Genomic DNA, 17583 nt, shown 5'->3' with positions numbered 1-17583 from the left:
TTATTAAAATAAACTAACTGTTTTGCCATTGATTTGGGGTGAATTAGCCTCCAGCCGCGGACTGCGATGAAAGGAGCTGGTGTGATGATAAATGATGGTTCCTTGTTAAGTGACATAAAAGGCATTTAACCAGACTCACCCTGGTTTTCTGCAGTCCTGCCTGCTGGCAGATCTTACAGGGAGAAGCTGATCTATGTGCTGAGCAAGGCTTGTGGCAGTCTTAGCAATGATTGAGACCAGCATCATGTTTTTGGGAGACCTCTTGATGAGCAGAGAAAAAAAAAAAAGAGAAAGACCAAATCCAGAGTTTCTTGTCTCACAAAGAGCTCCCAGTGATTGGTTCAGAGTGAAGTTCCTGTGATTTTAGGTGCTGTACAAGGAGCAGAAGGGTTGAATTGGATCAGGTCCAGAGGAGGGCTATGAAAATGATCCAGGGGGCTGTAACACCTCTCCTGCAAAGCCAGGCTGAGGGAGCTGGGGTTGTTCAGCCTGGAGAGAAGGTGGCTCTGGGGAGACCTAATAGTGACCTTCAAGTATCTGAAGGTGCCTACAGGAAGGCTGTAGAGGGACTGTTTGCAAGGATCTGGAGTGATAGGATGAGGGGCAATGGTTTTAAATTACAGAAGAGTAGATTTAGATTGGATGTGAGGAAAAAATTCTTTACCTTGAGGGTAGTGGAAAAATGGAACAGGTTGCCCAGGGAGGTGGTTGAGGCCTCATCCCTGGAGATATTCAAGGTGAGGCTTGAGGAGGCTCTGAGCATCCTGATCTAGTTGAGGGTGTCCCTGCTTACTGTGGGGGGGTTGGACTGGGTGACTTTAGAGTTCCCTTCCAACCCAAATTATTCTATGATTCTGTGACTCTATTTATTTGAGTTTCCAGTTGCTCCCATGGGATTGCTGGATGAAGGAGTGGTGTCACTTGACTGTGTGCATAGAGAGACATCCAAGTGCCCACAGTTGCTGTGGTGCAGAACAGGTAGGACAGAGGGGAGAAAAATGCAAGGAAAGGAGGGCCTGGCATAGCCACAGGTATTGCATCCATGTGGTTTAGGGATAGTAGTGGTGGGAATATTGGGAAGAGACTGAGAGTGAGTAAAAGGACTAGGGACACTGGAAAAGGGACAGAGGTTAAGCATGAAAGTGAGGATTAGCTTGGGGCTTGAGTTGTGGAGAAGGTTTTGGGAAGGACTGTAAGGTCTTGTGGTTCCTTTGGACTTGGGGTCACCTGCAGCAGCTACAGATGGGAGTTCTGGTTACACAGCTGGCTCCATCTACACCCACTTGTAACTGGTGGACTAACAAACCTGATGTCTGCAGAGAAGGATCTTACACATTGAGCTAAAATAATCCATGAATTAAAACATACTGCAGTAGGTGATGAAACTTCTCCAGCATCACTCAGCATGGGCAACTAAATGTATGAAGTTTCTCTGTTCTTAGGCAAGATGTAGGAACCCTTTTTTGTGGTAGCCCATCAACAAGTAGCCCATCAAGTGCCGGGTCCTCCACTTTGGCCACAACAACCCTATGCAGCGCTACAAGCTGGGGACAGAGTGGTTGGAGAGCAGCCAGGCAGAAAGGGACCTGGGAGTCTGGATTGACAGGAAGCTGAACATGAGCCAGCAGTGTGCCCAGGTGGCCAAGAAGGCCAATGGCATCCTGGCATGTATCAGAAACAGCGTCACCAGCAGGTCCAAGGAGGTGATTCTGCCCCTATACTCAGCCCTGGTAAGGCCACACCTTGAGTACTGTGTTCAGTTTTGGGCCCCTCAATTCAAGAAGGATATTGAGGTCCTTGAACAGGTCCAAAGGAGGGCAACCAAGCTGGTGAAGGGACTCGAACACAGATCCTATGAGGAGAGGCTGAGGGAGCTGGGGCTGTTCAGCCTGAGGAAGAGGAGGCTCAGGGGAGACCTCATTGCTCTCTACAACTACCTGAAAGGAGGATGGAGCCAGGCAGGGGTTGGTCTCTTTTCCCAGGCAACTCTCAATAAGACAAGAGGGCATGGTCTTAAATTGTGCCGGGGGAAGTTCAGATTGGATATTAGAAAGAATTTTTTCACGGAAAGGGTGATCAGACATTGGAACGGACTGCCTGGGGAGGTGGTGGACTCTTCGTCCCTGGAGACATTTAAAAAGCGACTCGATATGGCACTCAGTGCCATGGTCTAGTGACTGTGGCGGTAGCTGATCAAGGGTTGGACTCGATGATCTCTGAGGTCCCTTCCAACCCAGCCTATTCTATGATTCTATGATTCTATGAACAACAGGACACAGCAAATACACCACTAGCAGACATTTAAATACACTTGGAGCTGGTGTGGAGTAATCTCCTGATTGGTCTCTGAGAGTTAAGGAATAAGCCATCAAATACTTTGATGAGAATACAGAATAAACCACCAAATACTTTGCTTTCTGATTTGTTGCCATCATTGTTTTTTCTTTCATATGGGTGTCGAGGGCAGCTTTATTTTCAGTCTGGATGCTTGACTGTTCTTCAGTGTCTCCAGCACTTCCAGTGAAAAGCAGACCATGCTAAATATATGCTTCCCAGTGGACAGCCTAATTAAAGTCATGCAGTGCTGCAGTGCCATGCTTCAGTGTTGGTCCTTGACTCTTTCAGACATCCTTCAGCCGTGGCTTTACCAAGAACATGAAGCTGGAGGCAGTGAACCCCAGGAACCCTGCAGAGATTTGTGTCGCCTCCATCACCTCAGTTAAAGGAAGGTTAATGTGGCTTCACCTTGAAGGTAAGTGCTGGAAAATCTGCTTGTGTTTGTGGGGGTCACTGAAACACTGATGGGCTTGTTCTTCATGCTCTGCGCAAAACTGCATCCTCCTGCCTTTCCTGCTTATATGCTGTCCTGGTTTGGGCCAGGATAAAGGTGGTTTTCTGTTTTGTAATTTTGGTTTCAGCCAAGTCTCTTGTCAGGAGCTGCACTTGCTGAAATTCACAGCAAGTTTCTCAGGCAGTGTCTGCTGCTGGGACTGATCCCACTCCATGGTTAGAGTTACTGCTGGAGAATGGGCTGCAGAGCCAAGGACACTGCTCAGCTCTGAGGAACATTTTGCCCTCCAAAAGGAGAAAAGGAGTAAAGAGGTCCCACCTGAAACCCTCCTGTGGGGAGGAACGGACAAGATAGATGCCAGAATTGACCAAGGAGAGTATTCCATCCCATACACCTCATACTCAGGATAAATCTGAGGGATCACGAGGGTCAAACCCCTTCCTGCTTCCCCTTCTTCCCCTCTCCCTGTTTGCTTCAGCATCCTGGGAGGATTCCATCCCTTCCTCTGCCTGTACTTCTGATCCATCCCAGCCTGAATCTGTGTGTTCCTGCCTCCAGCTCCCAACTGCTCCTGACCCCAGGATTCCAGCCTGGACTTTCCCAGGGCTGCCCTGCAGCCTCAGTGGGGATGGGAGAGTTCTTGGGGGAAAGGGAGGAGGAACGTGGGATCAATTTCCCTGTATATTTGTATATATTTAGTAATTTTTCCTATTTATCATTACTGTTTCATTAAAGCTGTGTAGTTTAGTTTCCAACCCATCAGTCTCTCTCCCTTTTTCTTACTCCTTGCTTTTATCAGGGAAGGGGCATTAATAGAGCATCTGTTATTCAGTTTAATTGCCAGACCAGTGTTAATCCATGACATATGCATAGACCAGTAATACTTTATATAAAGAATTTTCTTCCCCTGCTCTCTCCCTGAGGAAGTCACAAGATCTTCCACCCTCCCATCCATGTGCACTCAACCATCACCATCTCCACTGATGACTGAAGCCTTCTTGCTGTCATCATGATCAGCATCCATTCTGGGTCCAGGTGTTTGCCTCACCTGTGCAGCTGAGATGTCCACTGTCATTTCCAGCAGGCACTCATGGGATCTCCTGTCCCCTTGCAAACACATTCCTTACTTCCTTCCTCTTCCTTTCCCAGTTTTTTGTTCACCTGGGCATGGTGAACCTTTTTGTATACCTGCAGGATATGCTGCTCCTCACCGTGGCCATCACATACTCATATTTTTCATCCCTGTGACTGAATGATTTCTTTGTTGATCTAAGAGAGCTCTTGTAGACAGGAACTCTATAACACAGATTGCAGAAAGCCATCACCCCATGGAGAAAACCACCTCTGCACAAGCAGTAGTAGGAGAGTGCTGAAAAACTAGCAGAGCATAATAATGTATCAAAACTTCAATTTATACCTTTTTTGAAATGAGGTACAGATGAGCTCATTTTTCATGTGATTTTGCTCCTGGAACTTTCTCAATTCATCTGGGCAAAGGCTTCTTAGTGTAATTTAGAACAACACAGGGATTCTTATAATTATTTCTTTAAAGACAGTGTTATTTGTAAAGACACTGAGAGCAAAAAACTGCTCATTTCAGTGTCTTGATAGTCACTGTGATAAACCATAAAGTTGCAGCGTGCATCATTGTCACAATATAGTTCTGTTTTTACCCATCAAGGTAACATGGTGTCGTTTGAAGCTACATGCTTCATCTATAATGAATGTAAGAGCTTCAGTTTCCCTCTGAAATTGATAGTAATTGGGTCAGCATCACCTACAAATGTAATATTCTTTGCTTTCTTCTGGAGCACCATGAAAATATTAAAGGCAACTCTGGTGGCCCATAGTCCAGCCCATCACCAACCTCTGGAAGATCTGTGCTTTTGCCTGATGAATGCCCAAGGCAGACATGCTGTCCCTTTTGCTGCCACCTCTGACACAGTCAAAAATCAGCATCTTGCTGGAACCCTAAGCTACCATTATGACACATGAGATGTGATGCTTAAAATGCCTCCACCCCTTTGCTTGCTGATTGCCAAATACTGTGCAGCTCTGCTACTGCATTTCTGATAGATCCCAGTAGATGTTTCAAGGCATCCCTGAGATACTGGGCTGATGGAGAAGCATCTCTTAAACCCATGCTTCATACAACTCCAGGAGATACAATGGCATTTTATCTCAGTCAGCTGGGAGGAAAACAAGGCCCAGTCATGTTCTGCAGCTCAGGGAGAGGTGCATGTTGTTGGTATCCCAATATCCTAACAGGAAGAAAGGATGTAGAGGAACAAAGCTTGTTCTGGGCTTCACATTGCAGAGTTACCCTGCAGAGAGGAGGATCCAAAAGAAACAGAGCAAGTCTTCCCTTTGCTGAAGTCAGTGACACCTGCTTGCTCCATGTGAGCTCTGTAGCAGGAGGTGGGAGGGAGGAAAATTGTCACCCATGTCTTTTCTGATGGTCCCCAGTGTCAGTATGTTGGCTCATGAGTAATTCTCCTGAAGTTCATTAAATCCAGGCTGCTGAAAATGTTGTGGACCCTTAGTCTTGGAAATGAGTGCAATTTAATTCGGTCCTTCCAGCTAGGAAGAGGTTAATAGGGCTACAGAACATAGTCAAGCACAGGATTTCAGGAGAGGACAGAGGAGCAGGGATCATGGCTAGGGGTTCTTGCAGAAATCCCATGTGAGATGGGATCAAGCCTGATCTGTACAAAAAGTCACTTTTCCTCCTCTGCAAGATGCTCAACTTTTGGGGCTGGAAGACTGTGGAAGCCAGGCTGAAAATAACCATAGAACTTCAGCAGCAGCTGGCATATCACCTTCATCATCATGCTGCATTGAAGAAGAAATATTTCAGCATCTGACTTTGTGCAGAGCCAGTTGTACAAAAGGAGAGGTTTTTCATCAAAGCCCTTGAAGTCAGTAAAAGCGTTGTCAGGGAACCCAAAGTTACTCCTGTACTAGAAGCTTGCTCTAAAGTAAAAGAAAGACAGATGTTCTGGGGCTTCTAGCTCTACAAAAGTAGCATTGGATGGTAGACAAGGCTTTCCTGATGCTTCCTTGGTAAATTCTCAGAGATTTATGACTCAGTTGCTACCTGAAGGGAGATCCTTCCTGACCTGAAGCTTGCAAGGTCAAATCATTCATGCTTCTCTTGTCTTTCCTGCACAAAATATTTCTTTGTGGTTTGGGCCAGCTGAGATCTGGGGAGAGCAGAGTTGCAGGTGAGGGATGTAGAGAGTTGGGTCAGCATCTTCAACATCTTTGATGTTGGTAGATCTGTGCAGTGGTGGGTTTTGTTCTTTGCATCTGAGATAGCTGCCTGCCTTCTTACTCAGGGTGGCAAAAGCTCATCTGGGCATGGAGCAAATGTTGTAGTTAAAGAGCTGTTGTTAAAGAGCTTGTTTGAAACTTAGTTTTCACTAAGGCCAAATTTACACCCATCTGGTCAAGGGATCTGGCCCATTTTGGCAACTTCCTTTCTTCAATGGCCAGGTGCCTTTACTTTTAGATGCAGATTTTATGGGGTTTGGGAATCCTTTTTCTTTACACACACACACACACACACACACACACTGTGATATTTTCAAAGGGACTTGGTGTCCACTAAACTCTTGCCCATTATAGTAGATAGGAAGTGGTGGAAATGAGTCTTTAAATCAGCTGGTCCTTCAAGACCCTGGAGAGAGGTAGGGAGAGGGCCACACACTCCCCCCTCACTCTTCCCCCTCATCTCTTCCTCCCCACCTTTTACTCTTTTAATATCTTAAAGAATGTTGGTTTTTTTTTTCTTAACAACTTGTCATAAACAAAACTTGCATGCGTGTCCTTGTCTTTTGAGTTGAGTGATACAGATGCTTTGTTTTATATCTCAATACCAGGAACAGGATGCCCTGTAGTATAACAAGAAGATGCAAAGGCCTGCAAAAATAAAAAGAAGTCTTTGCTGCTGTTGAAATGCCTGACTATGGGACGCAGAGCCCTACACTAAAATCAGCCAGTAAAGAAAAAACTCTGCTTGCAGAGCTGTAAAAGGCTTGAACGCTGGCATAGTTTTTTTTTTTTACTCCATTAGTGCACTATTGTTTCTAACTGATTATTTATATCCTGGAAGCAGCAAGACTCCCCAGCTACCCTGGGAGCCCATCACTGAAGACCTCGGGTCCCACCATTTATCATGGGCACGTCTGAAGCTTTCATTGTTGCCCTCCCAGTTTCGCTGCTTGACAGCCCAAACTGCAGCCATAAAACAGGAGGCAGTAGTTAAAGCAGCCTGGCGTTGGACATGAGGGAACATTGCTTCATAAATCACACTTTGTACAGTAGGAAAACTCTGTAAACTTCAGGGTGAGCATTTGATGAGCAGGGGTAGTGTTCCCCTGTGGTGGAAAAGAAACCTGGGGCTGATCCGTGGCTCCACGCATCCCAGGCTTTCTGCTGCTTTCTTACTCATCATCTGCATTGTTAATTTTTACTGCTTCATTTTAGATTTTTAAAGCTGGAGCTTTCTGGCATGAATTTATACAAGTAATAACGTACACTCACTGCACAGCCTAGTAGTTTGAGGAAAACCCTTTTTTGTTAGTTGCTTCTCTGGGGAGGTTTCCCATAATTTTCCTTTTGAGAGTTTTCCGGAGTTACTGTCTCATTCTGCTCAAGATCTGTAGGAGGAGATGGAAGTTTTCCTTACCCTTTGACCAATGTCCCAGTTCTCTTTTCCATTTAACTTCTCAAGTCTGAGGCCATATCTTAGTCTGGAAAGACAGCAGAGTAAAATGCAGTAAATGGAACTAATGAATTTCACACCAGTTGTTTTCCACTTGTGGGAGTCAAGCCAAACGAAGCTGTAAGATGTTGGAAGTGGAAGGCAGGGTTATCAGTTGCCAGGGGGAAAAAGCAGTCCCTAGGAGGAGAGGGGAGCTGTGAATATGTTTTACAAGAGGAATAGTGATGTTGCAGGGGAACAAGCATGGTGTTGCTTCCTTGCTTGTCAGGGTGGCTGCAGCTGTAGACTTGAAAGCCAAAATGCTCACGTCACATCTGTTGTTGCTTGCAAACAGGAAAGTGCATTTGATCAGGTTTGGGTGTTTTGGTTGGTTGGTTAGTTTTCTTTTTTTTTTTTTTTTTTTTAAGAATTACACCATAGAACAGCTTCAGTAGTGACAATAGTGGATTTTCCCAAGTCTAGGGATATTTCAATAGGGACATGTGTTGATCTCTTGCTTTGTTTAGGGCTTGCTCACTTTGTGCACCTCTTGCCACTGGCTTAAGCAGTTGTCACATGAGTTCCTTGGCTGGTTAGGTGAAAATGTTTTGACCTCTAGGGAGTGCAGTGTTCATCAGGTTCAATGACCTCTTGATATTTTGTCATGGAGGGAAATGTTTTTGCAGGGAATGCCAACAGTGGACACCTTGTATAGAGGCTCAGCTGCTCATCTGGGCTGTTGTGTCCTGCATCATGTGCCTTCAACCCATCTTCATCCCTTTGGCATATCCCAGGGAAGCAGAGACTGTATCTTCAATGTATAATGCATGAGCACGATGCAGGGCTCAGAGGAATACCACGAAGACATCTATGAATCTATGCAGACATCATGATTTCATTTTTTTTAATTATTTCCTCCAGCACTGTCTGCACCAGCACCTATTTTCCTGCTTCCTTTGGGTTTTCATACACTCACACATTCTGAAAGTGTAGCAGGTTTATTACCGAAGACAAGATTGATCCAAATTCAGCATCTCAGCCTTGGTGCCATTCCCATCACAAAGTTCAATTACTGTTTCAATTACTCTACAAGCCCTTGATGAACATTCATTAGTGGGAAGTTCCCCATAGTCATCTGGCTGTGCAGAGTCAAACACTGCTGTGTTACACAGGAGGCAAAGATGCTGTAGCAGATGCAAAGTCAAGGATGCTGCAGGGAAAGCTGCTGATCCTTTGGTCTCTTTTTTTAGGAGATCATCTCATGCTGGTGCTGGAGCTCTGGGTCCCAGGGTGAAAGTGGCAGAAGGGGGTGAAGTTGTTGTCCAGGCTGTGCCAGCACAGGCAGACTTGAATTGGAGTAATTAAATGGTGTCTTGACTCAGGAAGCAGAGGTGTTTTCAAAAGCCCTAATAACCTAATAGCCAAACTGGAAGAGGTTTGCTTTAAGCAGAGACTTGCAATGTTTGGAATCAGTGTTAGACTGGAGATCATAGAATCCTAGAATGGTTTGGGTTGGAAGGGACTGTACAGATCATCTGGGTCCAGCCCCCCTCCAACCTTGGCCTTGAACACTTCCAGGAATGGGGCAGCCACAGCTTCTGTGGACAACCTGTGCCAGTGTCTCACCACCCTCACAGGGAAGAATTTCTTCCTAATATCTAACCTAAATCTACCTTCTTCAAGCTTAAAGCCATTAACTCTTGTCCTGATGCTACATGCTCTTCCAAAATGTCCCCCCTGAGGTTTCCTGTAGCCCCATTCAGGTACTGGAAGGTGCTCTAAGGTCTTCACCAAGCTGAACCACCCCAACTCTCTCAGCCTTGTCATCTGTCCCACGGGGTTTTTTTTTTATAATACCTCTCTGTTACTGGGTGATTAACTCATGTTTCATGAGCAGTGAGGAGAACTCATGGCATCTCTGTACAGAAGAGTTGTCATTGCCCACCCTTAAAAAAGATTGACTCAAGGACAAAACTACACAGAAAAGCTTTATTGGAGTGTTGGGGCATAAAGGACCATCACCTTAGCTATCATCCTGTTACAGGCCATGTGCACTCTCTAATCACTAAGAGCAAGCACCCAACTGCTCCTCTACTAACTTGCTTGGGCAACTCTACAAAGAAAAATGAGGGGTCAGTCAGGCCATCCTGCTGGGGAAAGTCATGCATGTTTAACCCTACTGGGTTTTAACTGCCTCACTGCACACCCTTAGAGTGTCCTTAATGGGGATTTTCTCTGGAATCACATCCCACTGTAAATGCAGCAGCCTTATCATTACTGCCTGTGCAGAACTGTAGATGAAATGATGCCTGATTTTGATGCAGGGAAGCAGATTTATTTTTTTACGTGTTTCATCATTTACTCCCCTTGGTTTCTGATGAATGCTTGAATAGCTCTGAGCTTGGTATTCCCGTGTCTAAATTGCATTATAAATCTGTGCTTATAGGTTTACAGATGCCCTCTCCAGAGTACATAGTTGATGTAGAGTCTATGGACATTTTCCCTGTTGGCTGGTGTGAAGCGAATGCATATAACCTGACTCCACCACACAAAGGTGTTTGTAAGTACCTGGAAACCTCAAGCAGCACAGATATTATTACATCCAGGGATTTATCAGGGAGTTTGTCCATAATCCAGTTCTTGAAATTACCAACCCAGCTAGCAGACTGGTAAACAGGCTGGAAGTGCTCTATAATAACCAGTAATCTAGTTAGTGACCAGTCTCTTCAACACGGGGATTATGCAGTTTGTACTGTGAGACCAGTTTGCCAAAAAAATGTGGGATTATTTTTTTTACTTTTTGTACTGGAAAGGTCACTATGTCACTGGGAATTCCATGATGTGACCTGTGGGTTTGGTGTGACCTGTGGGTTTGATGTGACCTGTGGGTTTGGTGTAACCTGTGGGTTTTCCTTGTGGTTATGGGAGTGAAACTCCCTTTTCTTCCACTGAGCCCAATTCACTTGGACAGCCGAGTGAATTACAGACCCACAACCTTCCACTGAAAAAACCCCAAAATATAGGGTGAAGTGAGCATAAAGTGGCCAAAGAGATGCTCCATCTAAACTAAGAAATGTTTACTGCCCCCCAGTGATTGTGCATCTGCCCCTTCCCAGGATATCTACCCATTATTTCACTGCCCTTACCAGCTCTGAGATTTCCCTAGTATTTAATTTCAGTATCTCCCAATATAATTAAGCATAGAGTGTTTTGTTCTGCCTACTGTACTTGTAAAGACCAATTTCTTAATCTTTCCTTTGCATTTGAAGGCATTTCATGAGTGCTTAGTGGCTTGGTGTTCCTCTCCTATGCCTCACAGATTCCATCCAACCCCGATCTCAAGTCACCAGACGACAAATGAGCCCTGCTGTTTACATTAATTAACATCTGAAAGGCAAATTTTAAAATGTGTCAACCCTTTTGAAGAGTTAAATATGGTTAAGTTAAGAATCAGGCAGCTGGGGCCTAATTTGGCAGAATAGTGCTATGGCAACATTATGCAGCCTTATCACAATTTATAGCTGGGGATAAATTATGCTGGAGGTAATCATGCTTGTAAAATGTAATCTTATCCATATGTGTTTCTGTATGGAAAAATATTTGTGTTTTTACTTTAAATTCTTTTTTATGCTGATCCTATAAAACACGATATTAGCATTCCAGAGGAAAGATTAAATGTATTATTACATCTTTAAAGTAGGTTTTAATGATGTAGTGACTTAGTTTAAAAATGCCAAGAAAAGATGGCGATAGTAATTAAATACCATTTCATTGTGTTAGAAGTGGTTTTATAGGCAGTGCATTTACTCAGCTCTTCATGTGTTATGGGTGCACTTTATAGGACAGGAGAGTACAAACCTATTTTTATTTTTTCTTCCTCGCTTCATTTCTGCAGTGCGAAGGAAGAGAAGGATTGCAGTTGTGCAACCAGAAAAGCAGTAAGTTTTTATTATTTAAAGTTGCATTTTTCCTGAGATCATCCAGGGGGTTGTTGCACAGCAGCTGGGTGACTTTGCTGACTACTGCCCAGATCCTGTAGAAAGTCAGCAAGGGAATTCTTTTAACTCTAAAATATTTATCAGTGTATTAGAAAGTCTTCGTAATACATTTTTTTTTTCCACCAGCTAGGGCTGTATAACCAGCATCTGATGGCCAGGGAGGGATGCTTATGGAAGATGGACACCTAGCAGGAGGGCATTTCCCCATCTATCCCTTGTGGTTCTTAGAAATGGAAATTTAAGGGGTTTGAGAGTGAATGTTTGCAGCTTGAAAGGCTAAAGCTCACAGACTAGAGCCTATTTTTGGAGGCAGGGTGGGTCTGACTCCTTCTGCAATGTGCTGGCACTGGGCTATGATAAACCATGTGGAAGCAGGGTGCTGGTGTGTATCTCTCAGTCCAGCCTGGAGGGTATTTCTGCCCCTTTACCCTGTCTGACACTTAAATACACCAAATTGCTGTTTAACAGGTTACCATCCACAGTGCCTGTTGAGAAAATACCTCATGACCTCTGCCCAGTTCCTCAGCCAGACACGACAGGTAAGACTGCTGGATTCCTTATTTCAAGATCCTGTTTCCTGTCTGGAGGGGGACGACCCCAAAAAAGGGGTGGAATGTGTCCTAGGGGTGGGGAGATGGGACCATGTCCTCTTGGAGGTGATGTGGAGCCTCTTACAGCATGTGAGGGTCTGGTCCTCCACGTGTGAACATTGTTGCATCTTGCTGGGACTGTTGGAGTTGTCCTGCAGTTTGCCCATTGTAGCTAACGAGGTTAGGGACAGGCTAATGAAGCTAATGAGGCCCTGGTGGAGATGGATGCAACCTTTTAATTGGCATCAGTGAAACTGCCTACACCAGAAACTTAATTGGTCCCCATTTTAGCATCGTGGCTGGGTGGAATGGCTGCTCCAGGCAAGTTTTTCTCCTCCTCAGCCGTGGCAGGAGGTTCTGAGAGGGCAATATTCATCCCTTTAATTGCACAGACTCCACAGGAGGAACAGGATTTAGCTCACTTCATTTCAGCAGACTGCAGGACACACATTGGCATCCGAGCCCACATCCCAGGGCCCTATTACAATCAAATGGGGAGAAACAGGCTCTTTTGGGTATAAGAACCAAAAAGTGAATAACTACTTGAGTGGCATGTGAACCATATCTAGAACTACCTTATTCTGTCCATGGGCTTTAAAGGGGCCCAGAGTAATTTGCCCAGACAAAGAAGATGATTCTGTAGACTCATGTTGGGTCAGGGGAATGATGCTGTGATGCTTACTGGGTTGGGCAGTAGATGTAGAAAGGTTTTTGGAGCCCTCCACCTGAATTTTCTCCCTGAGCCAATTCCGAATCTGAGAGATGCAGCTCAGACATTCCCTTTCTGGCAAGTTGCAACTGAGCCACATCTGCAATGTGAGTTAGAAAAGGGCCTCAGGTCATGTTAGGAATTAAACCCTCTCCAGATTCTCCTTCCAGCAGGGTGTGCAGCCAAATCAGTTGCTAGTAAAAGCAATTGCTTTTTCCCTGTTGGACAGATTGTAGTAACAGCATCCCTCTCCCTGCCTGTCCCAGGGAAGACTTTCTGTGCTTCTTTTACTTCTCTCCTTCCCACACCTCAGAGGAAGAGATTTATTGTAAAGAAGTGCTACAGACACGTCTATGCTGCTTTCTCCTTGCAGGCACCATCAATGGGAGATACTGCTGCCCCCAGCTCTACATCAACCACCGCTGCTTCTCAGGTCCATATTTAAACAAAGGCAGAATAGCAGAGCTACCTCAGTCTGTTGGGCCTGGCAAGTGTGTGCTGGTCCTCAAAGAGGTATGGCTCAGCTGTCTTATTTTTGGGGGGATTTCAGGGAAAAATATGGGGCTTGGGTTCACAGGCCCACCATTTGTAAAGAAGGCACCTGGAGCTCCTCGATGGTTTCTGTAAGTCAAGAGGGTACATGCATGGATTGTGGGGTTTGATGGGACAGGCGACATTTTTGAAACATGGGGAGTTTTGTTGGCTAGGAGCAAGTTTTGTCTGAGTGTGTGCAAGAGAATTTATGTTCTGATTGGAGTAGTATGTTCTGTAGTTGTTGCTACCAACCTGTTAAGCAGCATCCATGGTGCTGTTGGGCCAGCAGATTTGGTGCGAGTGGCACATTTGTGTGTGTGACCATGATCCAATGGGGTCCAGACCATCAGGATCCAAAGTGAGCTGGACAGAAGGCCAAGCAGGGATGTGTGTGTGATGCAGTGAGTAGAAGCTGTGGTTTGCCCAGCTCCTGCAGAATGAAGATGGGTTAATTACACACAGCAAGGATAGTAGAGCACCACCATCTGTTCACTTCATCCTGACCCAATTAGTGCTTGCTTTGGGACAAATCCAGTGTGTTGGGTTCTTGCTGTTGACCTTGGAGAGGAGCTGGCTAGTTTGAGAAAAAAAGCATTATTATTATTGTCCACATACCTTACAGTCCATACACAGATGAAAGTCAAGATGACTGCAGGTGGGAGAGGACAGCAAGGTGGTAGAGTTTGGGAAGCAGAATGCAGTTGGTGCCTTGGGCATCATTTCAGTTTGACTTGGATCTTCTAGAAATTCAGATCTCCCAGCTTTCTGTTCTGTACCTGTATAAACCCCACTTGACATGGGTGCAGGGGCATTCCTGAGCTCCCTCTGCCTTGGCTGGAAGGGCACGGGAACTTCTGGGTCTCCGTTTGTCTGATGTATTTGCAGGATCCTCAGTGCACTCCTGAGGATGCTTGCAGTTGTCTGAAATGGGATGAATCCCAGCCCTCAACAGAAACACCTGCAAGGTGAGATTCCTCCCTACTCCCCATGAGAAAACACCTCCAGAGAGTTCTGTAGAGTGACTCCTGTGTCCCCATCCCCTCCATGCACTGCTTGGTACATAGCAGCACTTTTGATTGTCTCACATGGTTGAAAGCTGTGCCTGTGCTGGTGGGACACTTGGTTCTCAAAGAAGCAAATCAAAAATAGCCCTTGGCAGAAAGCAGAGTAAAGTGGTTGCAGAGCAGAAGTTGACAGCTGCCAAATTTGAGAGCAAGTCCATAGCAGCTTGCTGGTGGGGAGTGTTGGCAATCTGCTGCTGCTGAGAAACAGGCAGTGATAAAGCAACCTGGGGGAAACATGAGGCATGCACACTTCCTGCTCATGTTCCTTCTTCCTTTCCTCCTGGAATTTGGATTTTGGAAATCTAGGTAGTGCAAAGCTTCTTCCAAACTCTCCCCTAGTATCACAGGGCTTTGCTGCCTAAACGTAACACCAGCTTCTCCAAATTCCTCAAGACCGGTTGCCAGCTGGGAGAACCAACCCCATTTTCCTACAGAAAGGTTACAGAAAGCCTTTGTTCTCTGGCTCTGCCTCCTTACAGCATTGCTTGCTGAAGGAGCAGACAGCAGTGTCATTGAGATGTGGGTTTTTGGAGACATGAACAATTCCCAAGGAGCAGGACAATGGCAATGACCCATCACTGGTCAGTGTTATTTCACAGATAAATTCAAGCTCATTCTGATGACAGGAACCAGGTCCAGGTTCTGGAGAGGGAGAAGACACATCAGTTTCTGCTGAGACAAGAGAGGTGTCAGCAGCTCAGAGAACCATGGGCAGGGGTGAGCATCAGGGATATCCAGCACCTGGAGGAGGTGAGAAGTGGCAAGGAAGAATCTGTGCATGGGGATGACTGTCCCAAAAGGACTGCAGAGCTGAATGATAGAAAACATTGAAGGAGAAATCTTCTGCAGCCCAAGATCACAACCACAAGGCTTTGCACAGTGGAAGAGCTCACAGGGGTCCCCATCCCTCCAAATTCAGTGCTGAGCTCAGTGCCTTTATCTCTCTTTTCACCCACTGCTGGTGTGGCTCTGAGAATTCAAATTCATTATAATTATCTCTCTTACACTGTCTAGGAAAATTGCTGGCCATTGTAAATTATGCATCAGTAGAACTTGCCTGGAATAGCTAAATTATACATGGGCTTTACTTTGGGAACACAGAGAGGAGGCTGGGAAAGACAACTTGAGACAACAGCTAGGAAGGAAGACTGGAGTCAGTAGTAGTCTGGGGAGAGCTTTTTACATCACCCTGGTCTCTCTCCAGCCAAAACTCACTGCCTTTAGGGACACTCAAGTTAAAAATCTGTGCCTGTTGCCAGCCAGTTCATAGTGGGCAGCAGTCTCCTTGACAGAGATGCTGCTGTGCTTAGCACTGATGGAAACCACAGAGCAAAAAGCACTGAATAACCAACTCCTACCCCATTCTCTGGCCTGAGTTACCTCTAAAGCAAGAAGAAGCCAGATGTCTTTTCCCCAGTAGCACCAGGTGGTGAGAGACCTTGCTCTTGGCTGAGTGTTGAGGGTGTAGCTTCCCATCCTCTGCCTTCCTTCACACTCAGCCATGAGGGTTGCAACCAAAAGTGCAGCACAGATGGAGTTCATGATGCTCCTCAGCCCTTTTTTTTAATCTCAAAGTCTTTTCCTTCCTTACCTCCATCACTGGTGCATTGATCAATCTGGATCCAGCTCCAGACAAACTACTGGATTAAACAGGGCTGGGAGATAACCTTACAGTGTGGAGTAGGAGCATCCCATTCCCTTTGAGCAGCATGGGCTGTTCTTCCCACCTGGGGTGTCAGGAAAAAAGTGTCACAGATGGGTTTGCTTTTGTGCAGCATCTCTTTTCCAACAGAAAAGGCATTTCTGTCAGGTTCTGCTTTATTACTGCATCCCCTGGTTTCTGCCCAATTGCATTGTCCTAGGGTTGGATTCAGAGGTTGTGAACCCTACAGGGAAGGAATTACTAAAGTGCCTTCCAGAATGTCAGCCCCTGAGCAAGATTTCCAAGTGAAATCTTGAGAGGAATTGCAACTTACTTGGTAGTATGGCCTAAAATACTACTTTTAATTCTGTGTGTGTTTGTGGGTGTGTGTTGTTGCATCCATGCAAAGCCTGAGATGAGTAACAACTCTTGTGCTACCTAATGCCAAACTTATTTTGAAATTCTGGCTGTCCATTCTTCCTGATGCCAGCCCAAATCTCTGCTGAGACTGGGTAGTTTCTTGGGGTTCCTTTCACCCCAAGAGGCAAGTGAGGTGGCAATGCCTGTTGTTTAACATCAGCTGCAGTGCTTATCTCATTCCTGAGGTACTTGTTTGAAAAAGAAGTTGAAACTTGGAGCCAAATACAGCAGAAACATCAGCTATTGCCATCCAGCAACTGCATCTGGGCTGAAAAACAGTGACTGTATAATAGCCAATATGTGTAATAAATGTTAACTTTAAATTAAATTAAAATAAACATGTTGTCAGCTTTGGATTTGGTTCTTGGGTCAGAATATCTGAAAAATGCTTCTGAACAGTTCTTCCATCTGTGCCAAAAACTTATTATGGCAACATTGTAAAACAAAGTGAGATGCCTTTTTGATGATCTGTAACCCACCACATCTTAGGGAAATATGTTGTAAATATTAATTATCCCCATTTCTTACTGATCTTACTATTTTCTAATACTCTTTGCTCTTCTCAGTTTCAAAAGAAGATGAACTTCAAGGTAATGTGATGTCCAGCTGATGCAGACAGGAGGAATGAGCCAGCATTTGCACAGGAAGGTTTTTGCTCTCTGCAGCTTGAATTTTTGAAGCACAGCACGACTTCTTAGGGAGAATTTGCATAATTAAATCATGGTGCTCAGAAAATCAAGTAGCTTTTACTAAGCCTTAGGTGTATGATCCAGCCAGGCTGATGGCATTGTCATTAATGATCAGATTGGGTGTTGGAATGGCAGGAACCTATAATCTCAGAAAGTTATCAGCTACATTTTTACATGAAGGTTCATTAATATCTGTGGCCTTCAGCTCCTCTGTAAAAGTTCTTCCAACTCAGGATGTGGTTATCTGAATTTTTGAAATGTCATGGACTTTCCTAAGCATGTTGGCACTTACATGCTACAGCCTTGACTATGAAAAAAGCTTGCTTTTAGGTGCTTGATTGTCTATTATAAAGAATTCTGAAGAATTCTTATTTTCTTTCTCTCTGTGTCCCACAGACATACATCATTATTCCAAGGAAAATAAAATAAATGCTTATGGAG

General features: G+C 45.0%; 1 protein-coding gene across 1 annotated transcript in view; it reads left to right on the top strand.

Moving 5' to 3' along the window:
* SFMBT2 (Scm like with four mbt domains 2) overlaps positions 1 to 17583 on the top strand; it is a 104182-nt gene that overhangs the window by 68801 nt on the left and 17798 nt on the right. Inside the window, exons 10-14 of the mRNA XM_030456681.1 lie at positions 2626 to 2752; positions 9943 to 10056; positions 11392 to 11434; positions 11963 to 12033; positions 13167 to 13306. Coding sequence (XP_030312541.1) covers positions 2626 to 2752; positions 9943 to 10056; positions 11392 to 11434; positions 11963 to 12033; positions 13167 to 13306 — 495 coding nt within the window. The remainder of the gene's footprint in view (positions 1 to 2625; positions 2753 to 9942; positions 10057 to 11391; positions 11435 to 11962; positions 12034 to 13166; positions 13307 to 17583) is intronic.

This window comes from Calypte anna, chromosome 1 (genome assembly GCF_003957555.1).
Source record: "Calypte anna isolate BGI_N300 chromosome 1, bCalAnn1_v1.p, whole genome shotgun sequence".
Classification (NCBI taxonomy): domain Eukaryota; kingdom Metazoa; phylum Chordata; class Aves; order Apodiformes; family Trochilidae; genus Calypte; species Calypte anna.
The sequence above is the reverse complement of the archived record's forward strand: the minus strand, read 5'-3'. Positions and strand labels throughout refer to the sequence as shown.